We start from the raw sequence: 17845 nt of genomic DNA, 5'->3' as shown, positions 1-17845 counted from the left end.
TGTATACATGAGCTACTCGTGTTCCTCTACCTCACATAGATGACTTCTCCCCTGCTGCTCCGAGTCTCCGCCAAAATAACAAAGTATTTAAACATCACTGAATTTAACTTGTCCTGAAGGTTTATTACACCGTTGTTTGTAGCGCAGTTAGAAGCTGCTTCCTACTTACGTTAGCCAGGATCTTATTTTAAGCAATTAACCTCATTTACAAGAGCTTGACATCTATTGGTCCATCTTAACTGAGGTAATAAAATAATATTTTAACTAGATTCTTCCCTGCATCAAAGCTCAGTGCCTCTCCTCAGTTTTACTTTACAGGCGTGATGCACAATAAGGCGCCTGAGAAATTTCTCCACAGTGTCTGCAAATATGGAGCTAGTGTGACCTCCAGTTCAGAAGCATGACCCAGCAGTTAGCTATAGGTTACAGATGTAACTTTAATGTTTGAGAGCTTAGTTAATGTAGCTAATGTAAGCAGATCTCTGAAATGACCATTAGACAGCTTGTCCTCCATTTTGCACTCTTTAATCGCCAATCAGAAGCAGTTCGAGAAGAGCGAAGTCTGTTTTCCTGCGAGGGGCTCAGATGTGTAGGGCTGAAATGCACCGTTTGGAGGTGGTGTTGTTCATGTTGCATATGTTGTATTTACTCATATCAGCGCTGTCTAAAAAAAGAAAAGCAAGTATCTCCATTTTTTATTTGTGATTTTTAGCTGTCCTTTACATTGTATAAAAAAGTTTTATAATAAATGGACCAATAGCAATGCTCTGAAGTTAGTTGGAATAAAATGGCAATCAGCCTTAAAAAAAAAAAAAATTGCCTTCTCCTGTAAAGTTACTGTTTCGGAGGTACATGTTTTTCTGCGGACAGCAATGGTATATTTTTTGAGCATATTACCGGTGAACACTTATTCCATGGCATTTACTAGCAAAACTAAAATTTAAACATTTGAAAGCATGTTGTCAGGAGCTTTAGGCGAAAAACAAGTTCACCATGTCAGCAGCTGGATATCATGTTCATCAAGAGAGCCATTAATGTAACCTACCATTTAAAAGTTGTATCTGAACGATTGCTGTGGATGGTGGAGGGATCAAACTAGGAAAATGTTTAACTGCATAAAAATGAGAGTGCCATTAATAATTTAACTTGTTGAGAACACTAAATGTAATGTGTGTGTGTGTGTGTGTAGAACAAAACCCTTCTTTTTTCCTTTATCAATGCCTCCGTTTAGGGCACGTTTCCCTCTGGTCTTGACTCGGTGAGAGGAACCAGGCACCACGGTCTAGTGGAGAGGGTCCAACGAGACCGCAACCGAATCAACTCTCCACATCGCAGACCTATCGACAAACATGGACGGCAAATATCCTTTACGAGCAAACCAAACTAGTGCCTCTACAGGCCCAATTATGGCTGTCTGTGGCAACACATATTGCAGAAAGTAAGATATCCTTATGAAGGAATGTTTGTCCAAACATTTTATGCATTTGCTCTTTTTTTTCCCCACTTTGAAATTTGTCTAGGGGGGAGTTCATCTTTCTCAACATGAACTGTATATGTGTGAGTATGTGGGTATATGCATGAGTGCACGTTGACCTTTGTTCATGTGGGCAGTTGTTTGTAAGGCCGTAGGGCCTGTGATGGCGTTTGCTGTATCATTATGTCCCTAGAAAACGTATTATTGTAGGAGTGAACTAGTTAGGCACCTAATGACCTTATTGCCCACACAAACGATTGAACCCAGTGTACAGCATAGAAGGCAGAGGTGTTACCCACTACACTACACCAACATCGCCAGTACATAATGCTTTTCTTCTGAGTACAGACAAAATGTTCGTCTCCTTTACTGGCTGCAGTCTTGAAAAGTGGTTGTGAACATCACTGTTTTTGGCAACTTGCTTAATTGCCATTAAAAGCAATAACACTGGCCAAACAATTGTTTATTAAAACATCTTTTACCATTTTACCACATTTTTGTCCTTTTTCCAAAAAAAGTGCAGTGGTGTCTGTTGATACAGAATACAAATCAGAGGTGAATGCAATTCACACCACATAACTATGTAATTATGTACTCAAGTTTTTTAGTATAGTAAATGGGCAGAAGTAATTCAGTAGTTTTATTAAGGATTTATATGAATTCAACAAATGTGCAGAAACCGTACTATGATGCACACACGATTCATGAGCTGATGATCTGTCAGATGAAATGTTGAGCTATCTGGAAGAAGCCGCTTGAGGTTTTATTTGTGCTTCGGTCTAAAAATTCATGTTTTTGCTTTTGAAGCCATGGAGGACTTTCAGAGTTTGAATTATCTATAACCAGTGCTGGGAACTTGTCCATAGTTAATGATGTTGCAGCAGAGCTCGAACTGCCCAGTCTCGTCAGATGCTCAAGCATGCAGAGACAAAGCAAGAGGAAGAACGAGAGAGGGTTTCAAAGACTGTAGTGTTACATAACGGCTTCGAACGACTGACATCTTTGGTACAAAGTAATCTCAAGCTGTGAGCAGCAGCAGACTTTATTCTTTGAGCAGTTGGAGGCCTTTGTGATTGTAACCTCCTTTATTATAATAACTACAGGACCTGGTTTTTCAAAGCTCTGTCTTTGAGCTCTTTTAAGGATTCAGGTGCAATAAAGTCTCAGTGGAGAGTTTGATCAAGTTGATTCTTAAATGAAATTGAACGATGGGGGATGGAGACCCACCTCGTTCGCCCGGTTAGTTATCGCATTGCTAAGAATTGTTTTGGCTTTTGTGTGAGTTGCTGTGTTATTCTGAAACAAGTTCTACCAATCTGTATTGTATAACTGCTCTAGTTTTGGGATGACCACATAGTATATATAATTACTTAAAAGTGCTTCTTACTGCATCAATTCATAACTTTTTTTTTTAATGAGCGTTTTTCTTCTTGCAGTGCTTGATGTGCGTTCGTTTTCTCTGAGGCAAGGACACTGTGCTACGTTAGTTTAGTCATGCAAATGTTTCAAAGAGGCCAGATTACAGTGGTTAAAACTCTTGAATGGCTTTTGGCTCTTGTACCGCAAAAAGGCTCCTGATATAAATTATTCAACTAAGCATCCAGAACCCATTGGGTTTGTGCTGCACTCATTCTATTAGGAGAGAGTGAGTTTTTGAGGGAGGATCCTGAAGCCCAAATTTGCCTTCACAGTTTTTTTTTTTTTTAATCTTTCTCCCTCAGCGCCAGATGTCTCTCACAGTGTTGGCTTGTGGGTTTTTTTCACAAATCAGTTCAACTGTAGCTGCCAAGATTAAGCAAGCTGTGATACACACTCAGCCGTACTCACGGCCAGTCTTTCTGGTTGGTGGTCTGCTCTGAGGGTAGGCAATATGGCAAAAGTCCGTACTTGACATTTTCATGATGCATGATATTTATCACGATACCTAGCTTTTCTGGGGATTGTGATCAAAACAGACAAAATACAACCACAAACACTAGTGCTGCATAAAAAGGCTGCAAAATCTGTATTTAATAGGAATAAGCTAAAAATTTTTGACCAGAAATGGTCACAAGTGGCTCTTGGTTTTGGGGCAAAAGAGAAAAAAGGCAAAATATTTGGACTAGAAAAAGAAAAGGTTTAAATAGGTGTACAATAAAATGACAAAATCTGAAACAAGTCATTTGAATGATAATAAACTCAAAGGCATTATGTGTTTTCTCTGCTCTCCTGTGCTGGTCAGCACAGATGAAACACTCAAACATCGTCCCCTGCAGCTACATTCAGTGAGGTCTTTAGCTTACAAGCTGTTCAGTGTTGCCTAAATGAATCAAGTTCTATAGAAATCTTATAGATAACATTAAGTAACTCAATATTTTTTGGTAGTAAACTTTTTTTACTTCTGGTTTTGAAAGTTGTTACTGCAAACATGTGCATGTGTTAGATCCTTTGACGGGTTATGGTTTATTTCTTGTCTTTAAACAACAAATGAATGAAACTCCAGACTGCTAGGCTGGGCCTTGTGCTTAATGCATAAAAAATTGAGGTGTTTTCTTTTGTCATAGCGGAGGGGCCTTGGCATTTAGCTGCTGATGCCTTTGGGGAAACCATGAACAATTACATTTCATAAGATTATTGCTTTTAAAAAATTGTCAGCATTACTACTTTAATTCAAATGCGTCAATTACACAGTAAATTACGAGAGGAGAAAGAACTCAGCTGAGGGTGTCCTGAATTTTGCTTTCAGTTTCAGTCAAAAATGCTAATTTTGGCTCATCACTGGTAAATATTATTTTTTAATTCTATGTTTGGAAAAAAAATTTAATCTGTGCTGTGTAAGATTTTTTAAAAATTGAAAGACATTACATTACTGAGTGAGGAGGAAGAAAACATGCTAAAATACGGTGTGTGCGCCCTGCTTTGAGTTGTCCTGTAAAACTCAGAGTCAGAGGTGTTCGGGTCTGGAGTCTTTCAGACCATATCATAGAACTTTACATATTAAATGTAAAATGTACATATTAAATTTACATATTGCAAAGTTCTCAAAAAGAAGGTTTCAAACGCAAAGTTAGCATTAGACTGATGAAGATAGGACGAGAGTAGCAGATAATTCACCCACAACATATCCTTCACCAAGTTTTGGCTCAGTTCTTTTTCAGTGCTCTTTCAGGTTGCTTGCAATCATCAGATTCATCTGCTTGAGGAAAGGGTCCAAAGCACAGCCTACATTACAAATTGTGGAAAAATCAGCCAATTCTTTTTATGGTTGTTATTTTTTGACAATTATCTGATGCTATAATAGTTCTAAAATCATTGTGTATCCATAAAAATAAGATAATATCTGATATCCAATCAGCTGCTAGCATGTGCCATTGCTGTACTTTTTGGGAAAGTATCCTGTACTTGTACTATGAATTTAAATCTATGGTATGATGCATGTAGTTATCATTGTTCTCAGTGCTCATGATATCCATCATATACAGTCGGCTCTTTCGTTGTTAGAGCAAGTATGGTGTTAGTTGTCTGTGTGAACGGAGTAAAGGTTAACCCACCTACGCCTCTGAGAGGGTGGCACTGTCACAGGCTCACGGTCTCTCCACAGTGCTTTGGCAGCCAAAAGCTAATTAAATCTGTGGAAGGATCTATCATAATCCGAGCCTTTCGGCTTGGGCCATCATCCCACCCCTCCGCTCATTATGAGTCTTAGCAAGGCTGCTGGTAAAGCTGTGTTCATGTGGTGCTATATGTGTGTTGGAAATGACTTTCTGTATTGGTTCAAATCTGAATAGTTTTTTATCTCAGCAAATATGTTGCACATAAAATAATTTTGTTTAGTGAGGACGATATCGTTATTTTGATTAATTGCATCCGAATATGCTTTTCTGAGGATACCATGGGCATCATCAGTACTTGTAGAGCACTGAGTAACTGCATGCTTCATAAGAAAGACCAATTGTACTCAGCCTTTAAACAGCCACATCTGGCAAATTGCATAGTAACAAGTACCTTGTCGGATTTTGGCCCATTGTGCCATTATGTTGTTTGATTTATGAGTTGAATGGAAAAAAAAAAGTTAAATGTGAATCTGTAGTTTTTCGTAGCACAGCTGATTTGTGCATTTTGTCCATTCCAACTTATTTACAAACCTTAGAAAAAAATATTATGTATCCTAAATTTTCAAGTGTTGTTAGACCTTTGTCATATTATTCACCATTATATGTAATATGCAAACCAGACCAGACAAATTGGCAAAAGTATTAGCTATGCTAACAAATACTTAAGAGAAAATATGGCAATATAAGGGAATAACGAAGAAAAAGGACAAACATTAAGGTAGAAAATGAGAAAAGAAAGAGTCATAATGTAAAAAAAGCCCAAAACGGCTGAGAAGAGCTGAAAAACAGATGAATATGTGAATATGAACCAGAATGACTCAAGATGTCTGGTTTATTTGCCAAAAAAGGAAAAATTCAGCGGTCAGGTTTTGGATGCTGGTGGTTAGTCATGTGGTATCATGGCCCAGGTCAGTAGCTGAAGATGCTGGTCTTGTGATAGTCGAGTTGGCGTGTGGACTGCAGTCTCTCAGTAAGGAACTGATGAGTCGGCTTGTCGATCCTGAGCAGATGTTTAGCAGAGGAAGCGCCAGACTCTCTCCTGCTCTCTGTCTCTCTTCTGCATCCCTCTGACAAGAGGTTTGGCAAAGGCCATCATAATGAGTCAGTATTGTCAGTATTGTTTCTTCGACTGCTGCTCAGACCAGTGTTTACTTAAGATGTTCTGCAACTTCTTCATATGCTCAGTTCATTCCTGTTCCAGTTAGCCTTTTTTGCTTTTAATTGGATCTTTAAAGCCAAACCACAGTTCCAGCTAATTTTCTCACAGAGATTGTGCCCTGCCATGTGCTTAGGTCTGTTGCAGTTATAGAATCCTCTTTTTTCTTTTTTTTTTTTGGCTAACCGTGTGGGAAAATATCCATGATAATCATGTAAACTACAACATTTCATTCCTTTACACTTTTTTGTCCTCTTACTGTTTACACATGTTTTCTTCGGGTAATTTTGAGGTGGTTCCTAACACTGAAGCAAAAGCGTGAGCAAGCACAGTCGTGGCTTTGTATTTATTATTTTTATCTATATTATTAACAGTATGGGAGACAGAGGGATGTCAACCATTAGACATCAAGACTTTGCTTTTGATTTACTATTAAAATTCAGTTACATAATTACTTATTAATGATATGAATACTTGGGATGTGCACTTAACTATATTTACAGTAATGTGCAAAAAACGTCAGAGAATACACTTCATTTACATTGGCCATTTAGTATATATTAAAATTTTTTTTTTTTTTTTTTTTTTTTTTTTTTTTTTTAATTGGAATTCAAAAATTGTTAGAAAATGCAAGAGAGGGGGAAAATAAAGCTCCGCTCTTGCTTCAGATATTAAAGTCCACAGGTATTTCTGTCCATCCTTAAAGATTTAGAAGGCAACTCAGTGCTATGGGTCTGAAAGGATGTGTAGCTGTCAAGAGGAAAAGAGACCAAAAGAAATCAAACACTTAAGCTGCTGGAGTTCTCAGAGTCCAGATCTCAACATCTTTGAATGTCTTTGAATGCAACCAATTTTTTAGACTGAACTTTCGAGGTGTAGAAAAATATCCCTGCAGATTCCAAGTCTGCTGAAAAGAATGGAAGCTGTAATAGAGGCAAAGGATAGACGCTCTAAATACTAAATACTGAAAAAATGGAGTTGCCATAGATAAATGTTTTCTGCGCCCCCGACACTGAAATATGAATAACTTGATGACGGGTAAAGGATGGTCTCTGACTTTGGCACAGTTCTGTACATTTGGTTTCCAATCTGTATTGACAAGTTTGAATCTGCACTTCTGACCTTCTTTCTGTTTAGATGTCAAGACAGAGCTAATGTAGCAAAAAAAGTAAGGGATGCTTTTCTATCCTTAAAATAAGTCTCTGCACAACAATACCATTTCATTATATTCAAATAAATTATAAAATCTTTTCTGCTTGTGAACACAAACGAGGTCTGGACTGAACGTTTAAAATCTGTACTTTCCGTAGGTTTTCTCAGGTTGTTTGGGCTACAAGGGTGCAAATTCATAGCCACTTGTTTTATATACTGTGATAACGCATCATTAGTAAGAGTTGATCTGTTGGTTGGTTTGATAATAATTTTAAAATGTACACTGACAGTTTTCCTTGACTAAAGCACGCAGAGAGCTCTCCCTATGGAACGGTGTACCTGTCGCCTCCACCTGACAACAGCTGGAGAAGGTGAGTACTACATGCATTACCTCAGTTCCCTACACAAATAAGGAATGAATGCGTTTAGTAGCCATCAGTGGATGAAATGAGGTGCTGTTTAAAATGTTGTGTGTTTTGCATCTGCATGTGTATCATAACCGATGCCTAAAATGGCATAGTGAGGTTTTTTTTTGCCTCAGGAAAACCTGCATCAACAGGGATGTGGTTGGCAGATTCAATTTTGCTGAAAGGTCAAATGAAATGGTGAAGCTTTGCTAGCGCACTCTGTGTTATGAGTATCTATAGTGAGACCACAACACTGCATAGCACTAGCTGTCTACTTTCTAGCAGGATTAAGGTCCAAAATATAAACACTAACAAGTCTGCCCCACACAAATGGCACTTTCCCCTCAGAGTTCAGTCTCACTGAAGCATGATCAGTGGACGTTTTTTCCTCTTGTGTTTACCAGGGAGTGAATTACAGCCTGTAATAAAAGGCTTAATGCAGCTCCTCCTCTGTACAGTCATGTTTTGAATGTTGGCTTGGCCGCTGGCCAACGTGGCTTCTTCCCAATAGCAGTTCCACTGCAAACTGCTCGACACTCCATGTTGACTCTTCTCAACTTGTAAAACTGAATGAGTCCACGCCCTCTGTCACTGTTTACACCTGAAAACAGGTTGGCCGGTGTAGCGTTAACCTGACCTTCTGTTCTGAGTGCTGGAGTACTGCTGCGACGGCCATATGCTGCAGTACATGTGACTGCTTATACTAGGACTGGCATTCGGATCTACAATTCAAATGGCTTTGTAACAGTTTATAAAGATACTATCGCCTTGTTTTATGAGTAGTAAGTAAAATCAAGAGCCGTCACTTCAGTATTTCTAAGTCTGGAACACACGGCTGCACATATTGGCCTTTGAAACGTGAGCAAAAGGCAACCAGAGAGCAGAATTCTGAGGTTATTAAATATTTTATCTTTGGTGCAGACATCAACTGAATACATAATCTTGGCCAAACTTAAAGCCTGTCATTACACATGCAGGGAGCGCTTCATTTCATGTGGTCTTACATCGAAGGATGTAGTCAGAGTTACATGATGAATTATGTAACTCAAGAACTAGTGGAAATTTCGTCAAGTGTAGCCAGATCTCCATACTTGATTTTTTATTTATATATGACTTTTATTTTAAAATTCATGAGGATATCATTTTGTTAAAGTTGACTGTGCTTTTAATTATATCCAATTAGTGTTTTTGCAGATGTGTAGCACCACATTACATTTCAATCTTTGTTTTGAGGAAAAAAAAAATGTTTTCACAAACTCCTGGTGAAGCCCCAGTACTAACTAAAGCTTTCCTCTCTAATCTAATCACTTCTTTTCTTTCTCAAGGATTAATGTGTAGCTATTCCTCTAGTGTGTGCTCCCCCAGCGTGAACAGCACTAACTAATTCTGCCAGATCTGCACTCCGCCAAGCTTTTGCCTTCTGCTCTCCCCTTTTAACAGATTGGGTTCTTACTGTGTTATAGTGGTTTGCTTTCTTTCTGTACAGGACCTTCAGGAGTGGGACCAGTATTGGGCTCTGCGCCTGCTGAGGGTGTCTCACTGTGTCTGTTTGATCAAATACTGTGAGGTGTTTTGGTGGTGTTTGGTTTTCTCTGCTTTGTCTTTTTTGAGTGAAGGTGATTATTTATTTATTTAAGTGTTGGATGAGTGTTCTTGTGACTTTTCATTATTTTCCTTTTGGCAATATGTTGTGATTAGGGCCCAATCACTAAAGTTGGCTGATATTAGTGACCCATGGGATTATCAGTATTGGTCAATAGTATTGCAGATAATTAGCATCTATTTTTTGGTCTTCGCACCTCCTAGATTTTGCGATGTCACGATTATAGGACAAAACCATACACTGTTGTGTCTGGAGCTCAATTTAGCTACGTTCACATTACAAGCCTCATTGCTCAAACCCCGTTTTTTGTTAAAGTGACTCAAATCTGTCATTAATGTGAACGGACCGGTGTCCTGAAATGACCCACATGTGCACATCCTACTCAATAACATCATGTGAATTAATCACGTGCGTCATCAGCACAAAATAAGGGTCAGAACGATTTTTGCTCAGAAGATAATTAACTCTGATCAGCTCTCAGCTTCATTATTAGAGCGAGACGAAGGAGAAAAAGGTGAAATGAGCTGCTGTTCCACCGTTTACAGGCTTTAACATCTGTTCGGCGCTGCTGCCATGGTAACGCACATGAATTCTGATTTGAGCGTCACATTAAGGTCACATGTATCTGATGTAGGACCACGTATGAAAGTGGCTCAGGTCGGATTTGATAAGATCAGATTTGTGTGTCCACACGGCCCCTGAAACATCAGATCTGAGTCACATTGGGCCTGGTATTGTGAACGTAGCCTTTAAGGCTCTTTCAGTTTAACTATGGTCTTGTTTACACTTGGCCTTAAAATGCATCCTGTGTCTGGATATTATTCATACATGGTTTTTAAAAGTCAAGCATAACTACATCTGTGCTCGGGATGGCTTAGATATACCAGTCCTCATCCTGAGCTACTCAAGCATGCATAGTGATGGTATCTATTGTGTGTGTAAACCTAATGCAGCCAGCTGGGCTATATTAAAGGTCTAGCATTTCAATATCATTGCTGCTTCTCTTATTGAAGAGGTTACAGTTATTTTATTAATAATATAATAATATAGTGTTTGCATTGGTATTCAGGCTTAGGCTCAGGAATGAAAAAGCTATTTGCTGTCTGAGAAGACACAGTTCTCATAACACTCCTGTCTTAGTTTTTTTTTTTTTTTTTACACCAACTGTTCAGTTGTAGGAGCTAAACAAACAGCTTGCAGCTTAAAAAACCTTGAGTGCTCTGAGTGTTGTTGCAAAAGGTTTTAAAAGCAAGGTTTTACTTTAGCACAGCCTGTATAGGCTCCACCTGCTCTGCTCCACTGCAGCATTAACCTGTTTTTAAAAATTTCAATATCGTCCAGAAAAACTGATCCGATCAGTATCTGGACACGGAAGCTACATTTGAAAGAGCCAAGTGTAAATCACCAAGATCAGATTACGGTGATTGGATATTACTGCCAAGTGTTAGTAGGGCTTACATGACAGCAACACGGGCTGAATTAATGAAACATGAAACACAATCATGGTAAGTAACAAAAACATATAAAAATCCATGCACATTTAACCTTTAGCAGTAGAATAACATGCCATACACACACACAGTCTTAAACCAAGCTCAAACCATTCTGCGTAGCTTCAGTACCAGAGATATAAGACTGTCCATTTTCAGTTATCACACAATCATGTCAGTCAGTAAAGCACCGTTTAACTAAAACTGCTTGAGGATCCTAGTTTAATCCCAGATGGAAAGCAGTTATTCTTTTCTACAGAATCAGGGCTGAAGATGAATGAGCCTTTTTTTCTGAAGCCTCATTTGCAAGGTCTGCTATCAGTCTTGCTAAAACATGTCTTGTTTCAGATGTCTCTCGATTTATTGGTGCTCGCTTGCTGCAGTAGTATAAATGAGTGAAAAGGGAGGGCTGTTTGCAGGGAAAGCTTGGTGGCATTGTAGTTACAGAACATGTGCTTTGAAGAGCTTTTGCAGCTTTAATTTATTTCAAATACTGTGCCTGACTGTAGTGTTTGCAGTCTGGGTTAAACACATGCCTCTGTTTGCCAGTTCCTGAATGATTATTCCGCAAGGGACTGTATGGTTAGAAGAAAGCTAAAGGCTAACCAATTAATTTTTTGGTTTGTCTTCGACGTCATGGTTTGGAGTTTGCTGAAGGGCTAGCCAAGCTTTTTTTGAGTTGTGTTCTTCTGGGTGAGCAGTAGACCCTAGTGTTCCCACGCTTGGTTTTTCAAGCGTGGTTAGCAGGAGAAGCAGCATTTAAAATCTCTAGTTTTTAGAACATGTATCTACAGCACTGCAGGTTTCTCAGCTGTCTAGAGGACAGAGCAGTGGGCAGTGAGGTTAGCTGTCGTTAGTCGTAGGCTGATAGGTATGTAACAGCTTCTCTTGGGACATCAGTGGGCTTTTGCGTTACTGTTGCGCTGTAGGGGCAATAGTGGGCTGTTGGTTTTAGCATTATTGCTGTAAGGTTGGCAGTGAGCTTTTAGGTTGGCTGCAGATGCTACGCTAAGGCCAGTGTTTGGGCGGTGGAGGTGGAGAGTTCTGTTAGATTCCGAGGCAGATGCTAATGTACGGACTCTGGGGAAAGAGGAGCAGGAAATGTTTACAACGCTCTACATCTGTAATGCATTACTTCAGGACATGCTGGAGGCAATCCACACTATCCTTTAACCCTCTCCGCCCCGGACAGCATTTTCGCTGCTGGAAGCACTTATTCGTTACTGTTATCCTCATAGTATCTTCAAGTGTGTGTGGCCCTTTTGTTGCACTTGCTTGATTTAGAGGAAATCAAAGTGTTTGATTTGCTATGTCTTCTCTGTTGTTCAGCATCAGAGATCAGTAGACTTGGGCAAGTGGTCACTGTGAATGAAAGTGCTTGGTTGGCACTGCGAGGGCATGTTAAAAATTGTAATTAAATGGGTCCTTGACTTGGATACATTAGCCTTGTAGCTCCATAGCAAAACCAAAGGAACAAATTTCCAATACAAGAATCGTTTATTAGTCCCACAACCGGGGAAACTCACAGTGAAATGATTTTACTGTTAGATTTAAACAGTTACAATTACATTTAAAGTGATTGACTGTGAAGCATATCTTTCCTAAATTGGACAGTTCAGTGAGCTTGGAGGACAACATTAAAGGCCAATACTGTTATGTCAGCCAACAGCTTGTGCTGTCTAGCATCACGCCGACTGATGGGGGCAGAGGGTTGACCATCCTGGCCACTTCAAAATGCTGAAGTGTGTGCTGTGGCTGTTTTACTTAAGGAAAACATACTGCATCAGTACTTCGGATCGACAGATAATATTAAGAACTTGGATTGGAGGGTCACTAATCTCTGCCTGATTGACCTGTGCTTCTTGCCCAGATATCATGGCCTTCTTTATTTGTGAACATATTTCTGATGCTATTTGCTATTTTTGCTGGAAAATTTTCTCACATCATGATAAATGGTGCATGACCCAACAAAGTCTAGTCTGATAAGAATATTTGTGTAGTGTAAAAGGGGAATGATCTTTTAGCCATAACTCCATGAGACCCAAAGGAGAGGACAGTTTTTGGTTGAAGTGGATGGTTCAGTTGTCCCAGGAGAACAGCAGTCTCTCAGGAGTCTGGGTGGCGGGGGTGGTGGTGTTTTGGTTCTGAAGTCTGGGCAAGGTCTGTATGTTGTCCCTGCGGAGCCCAGCTGGACTGGGTCATTTCTGAGGTCACCACTGTTCTCCTAGTCCCACGCTCCCCCATCCTTTCTCTGCTTTGGTCACCACTCATCCTAGTAAGGCCTCTCCTGGGAGGGCACCCTTGAAGGCATTCTGTCCCAGAGACATGAAGCTTGACTGAGGTCCAATAGGAATATGCACTGATTGAATAGTTTGTCCAGTGCCTTGGTGGCCATCGGGTTTTGAAACCATCCGTCAAACATCTGCTTTTTAGATCAGTTTGAAAGCAACAAAGCCTTCAGAGTTGGACTTAAATGACACTGAACAAAAACACAAGTGGCCTGTAGGAGGTTCATATAAAGCACTCTCCAACTCTCTCTCTCTGGTGGGCAACAGCTTTGTCTTGTTTGGATTTTTATATGGACTAGTCAGTTGTCTCCATGTATTTTCCAGCTTATCCCCTCATTCTGCATGTCTGTGGATTTAATCTTCTGTTTTGAGAGTGCCATCTTTAATTTACACTCCCAGATATCTCTACGGAGATGGGAGACTAGGCTGGCCGCTTGGCCTCAGCAGTCCATATGGCATGTGCTGCTAAGCCTTAATACAGTTTAGTGGGTGGGGGTAAAAAGGCTTTGCGTAGTAACGTGAAACAAAGCTGATGTCCCACGTGTGTCGGGCAGCGGTGAGATGGCCCAACTGTGGTGTTTTGTGTTTTTTTTTTTTTTTGTTTGTTTTTTTTCTTTCCTACATTTCGTGTTGGTAAATCACTTTGTAAATCACAATTATATCACCCTGATATCCCCTAAATAGCTGTGCTCTAGATAACTTTTTCCCACCTGCCATGCAGACAGATTGAAAATGGTTTATTGCTATTATTTCCTTTCCCTGGGGGGTTTTGTTGTTGGGGGGCTCTTTTGGTGGAAATATTAAAGAACGGCATCAGTGTTTTCTAAACCTGCTTACACAGCCTACAGATGCTCCACACCTGGGGGTTCTACATCTGGGCTCTATGATGTGCAGTTGCAGAGTATATACATTGTGCTTATTGCCTGCCCTGTGTAATTTCTTTGTGTGCTTTTTTGACTTACTAATATGACATATAGATAATTTGATCTCAAACAAGTTATTTTAACCAGGGCGAGTGCACCTTGCTGTCCCACAGTATATATGTCCTAAAATTGGAACACAGATCTTCCAAAATAGAAACAATACATTGACCAATTCTGATAATAAATCTCATAAATCTGCTGAATCTGATTTTGCCATTTCTGAATGTGCACCCCTAGATGATATCAATAATACACTCAGAAAATCTTAGTGACCTAAATCATTATAATTATAAAATATGCTATTAAGATTAAGTGATCCTTATTAGTCCTTATTAGACACACACACTAGGGGGCAGTGAGCATTCTTGCCCGGAGTGGTGGGCAGCCCAATCCGCAGTGCCCGGGGAACAGTTGGGGGTTAGGTGTCTTGCTCAAGGACACCTCAGTCATGTGCTGTCGGCTCTGGGCATCGAACCAGCGACCTTCCGGTCACAAGGTTGGTTCCCTAACCTCCAGCCCATGACTGCCCCATAGGAAAATACACAGGTGATTGGTTGGTTACTTGATTGAGGTGACAGTATTCAAATACTGAAATCACTACTTGGGTACTTGTTCTATATCATAGGAAGATGGAGAACATATGCAGACTAATCATGTGCTATGATGCATAGTACCAACCTGGAAGAGTCAAACGCCAAACGTGTAGTCTGATCTTCAAAGTCTGCCCAAATCAGACTGAGCCATAAAACTGACACAATAAAAAAACAAAAAAGCTGCTTAGTGGTGACGACAGTTTGGGAATTTAGTCTAAGGGGCTGGAGAACTGCTGGCTGAGCAGCGAGTGGGTGGAGCTCGTTACTCTGATGTAGCACAAAACTGCTTGTTAAACTATAATTTGGCAGAAGGAACTGAACATTAAAATATTAAATGACATGTTCACGGCCCAGTTTATTAATTTCCTACTTTAATAATTTATTTAACTATTGTATAAAAGCAATAGAACACTTGTGGGCATGTTATCGCGAATAACATCACAGCTGTGATGATCTACGGTGACCAAATCACAGCCATGATGTTATTTCATGATAACACACTCCCTCCCTTATTCTACTGCTTAAATAGTTCATTTTTAAGTTCATTTCTCTGCTTGCTTCTAAATGATTGTCTTCCTGATATTTTTAGCCTCTTAACATTATTGATATCACCCTAAAGAGGCTGCTGCTGGCAGTACCTTAATTTCGGTTATATCTGTTCATTTACTGTTAATTCTTGCAGAAACTTTAATATCAAAATCAGCCAGAATGCACATATCAAGCTGCCCATATCATGCTGTGTTTCAGGTTTCTTGATGATCTGTCTGATTCAGCCCTTTAGAGGCTGTGGATGTTGCAGCACATTTGTTTGTTCTCTGATTTGTTCCCAGACGTGACCGTCCCTGTAGTAAATCTGTGAGGTGTGACCTGCTTAGGTTAACATGAGGGACCAGGCTGTGATTTGTGTAGTTCTGTTTTTGTGTGCCCGCAGGCCCACCGAGGATACTGCTAATCGCAGGCTTGCCTCTCTTTCTTCATCTTTATCTTTGTCTTTTTGCTCATCTCCCTCTACTAACCCCAAGCCAGGTTGACCTCCACTCCCTGTGTGTTAATGATAGTGAGTAACACATGATTGTTTCCATTTCCAAAGGGAGCAGCAGCCCTGGACTGAAGAGAAACGGCCTGGGTTTAGATTAATATCGCAGCTCAACAGGTGACCTTTGATCTTCGAACTTCTACTGAACTCCTGTCACAGATCATCTGCTCTGGATTTCTGTCTTGCATTTTCTCTCTTCTGCTTTCTCCCTTTGACAGATATTATCATCCTGTCTCTCATTCACACATTCTCTTCTTTGATTATTTATTGTGCCATTTCTTGTTTATGACTAAGGTCAAGTCGATTTCTAGCATGTCACCAATCAGGGCCACTTTGGTTCTATTTTATTTCTATCATATTTTAACTCTGAAGAATGAACAAGTAAATGACTGTAATGGAAGGCAATCACTTCCACATTAAACTAAGCCAAATTAGGGACGGCTAATGTAAAAAAAATAAATAAACATAAAATAAAAAATGTAAGATATGCCTAGGCTTGAATCTTCACACTGGAAATCAAAGCATGAGCATGGAATTGGTCATTACTGATACAATTGCCATTTAATGCGTAGTTCAAAATTTTTAAATTGACCTTTTTTAATAGATCACTGTTGATTTGATCTGTTTCAGATTTTTTTTTAATTACTTGTTTAATTTAAATACAACCACAATCAACGCCGATATGGGCAAATTTAGTGTATAAATTCTGCTTTCAGTTGTAAATGTTGAATATGATTTGCAAATAGATTTACAGTTTTTTGCAAATGTTTGAACACCACCATGATGGTCAGATGATGTGTTTTGATGAAAATAAGTTAACAAGTTTTCTACAGGGAACACACTTAAAAATAACATTTTTCTGCAAATGTTGGTGTGCAGTTTCTGTTTATTGGCTGAGTTTAACGGATTGGAAAAATAAAACAATGTTTGTTTATATATGTTTATATATATATATAAATATATATATATATATATATATAACACATTCAATTCAGCTCATAGATAGTAGTAGTGCATTAAAATGTGCAGTAGTGTGCTGTAGAGGAAGACTATATACTGTCCTGTTAATTAGTATCACTAATAGATTGATTCCACACATACATTAATTGATATGAAACTAGAAAATAGTGGCCATGTTGACACTTTTATCATAATTTAGTAAAATGCTTGGGCTTGGAGCTTTTGTTCATCACTGTAAGTTCATATTTTCATTCTAAATGTAGATTTGAGCCCTGCCTCAGTGTTTGTCTCCAAAAGCACTATGAGCTCACACTGAAACAAACTCACCTTTGTACTTTGGTGCTGTAGTTTTCATTCCGTCATGATGCATAATGCACTTAAAAAAACAAGCTGCTGTTGGAGACAAATGCACTGCGTTCACCTTTTCATGTGCAGTGATTAATGGTGGAGCTCTGTACTGAGTGTGTGCTCGGCAGAGAGAGCCAGAAAAGCACTGGAGCTTCCTGAAGAGCCCTTGAGAGACAACTCATGTGTTACTGGTTAAAGAGAGCAGTGAGTGGTCGGGTGGGGGCTGTCTGACTTACCTGCATGTATGGACTCCACTGTGCACAAGCTTTTGCTCAGCCTCAGTTGGCTGCTCTGAAAGGAACAGGCCATTTGTTTTTTTACCCAGTATGCCAGTTACCAGTGCTCTTTTTACCTTTCTCAATCCCCCCCACCCCCCACCCTGTGTCTCACTTTCTCTTTTTTTCCTCAACAGAACCAACTCGGACTCAGCTCTGCATACAAGTGCGATGAACCCCAACCCGCAGGATCCCTTTTGCATGAACCAGCAGATGGGTAGGGGGCCCCCCCAGCGTAACGGTGAGCTCCGCCATTCCCATCACCACATTTTATTGGCTAGTAGGGGTGCTGTGATACAATTATTATTTAAAAATATAATAAATAAATAAATAACTAACTAACTAACTTCAAGGGTCGTTGTATCAGTAAAATATCTTTGAGATGCTGTATCTCAGCTCCAAAGTCTGCAACCTGGCGCAAAAGCCCTGGTTCTCAATGACCGTGTATGGATGAAAAACCTCGGCAGTAAAAGTTTGTAATTCACTTCGTCCTTACTGAGTTGAAATGGAAGCTTTGCCATCACTTGCTTGATAATCCCCTGGCTGG

At 39.6% G+C, this 17845-nt stretch overlaps 1 protein-coding gene across 3 annotated transcripts in view; it reads left to right on the top strand.

The window, feature by feature from the left end:
• The window catches only part of crtc3 (CREB regulated transcription coactivator 3), a 45170-nt gene that overhangs the window by 7880 nt on the left and 19445 nt on the right, over nt 1-17845 (top strand). For 2 of the 3 annotated variants that reach the window (XM_017711616.2, XM_017711615.2), the window contains exons 3-6: nt 1232-1360; nt 7685-7746; nt 15770-15832; nt 17436-17539. In XM_017711616.2, the coding sequence (XP_017567105.1) occupies nt 1232-1360; nt 7685-7746; nt 15770-15832; nt 17436-17539 (358 nt within the window). The remainder of the gene's footprint in view (nt 1-1231; nt 1361-7684; nt 7747-15769; nt 15833-17435; nt 17540-17845) is intronic. The other variant, XM_017711618.2, reaches the window with a different exon arrangement.

This window comes from Pygocentrus nattereri, chromosome 25, assembly GCF_015220715.1.
Source record: "Pygocentrus nattereri isolate fPygNat1 chromosome 25, fPygNat1.pri, whole genome shotgun sequence".
NCBI lineage: Eukaryota > Metazoa > Chordata > Actinopteri > Characiformes > Serrasalmidae > Pygocentrus > Pygocentrus nattereri.
This window is presented reverse-complemented; position numbering and strand designations above follow the sequence as displayed.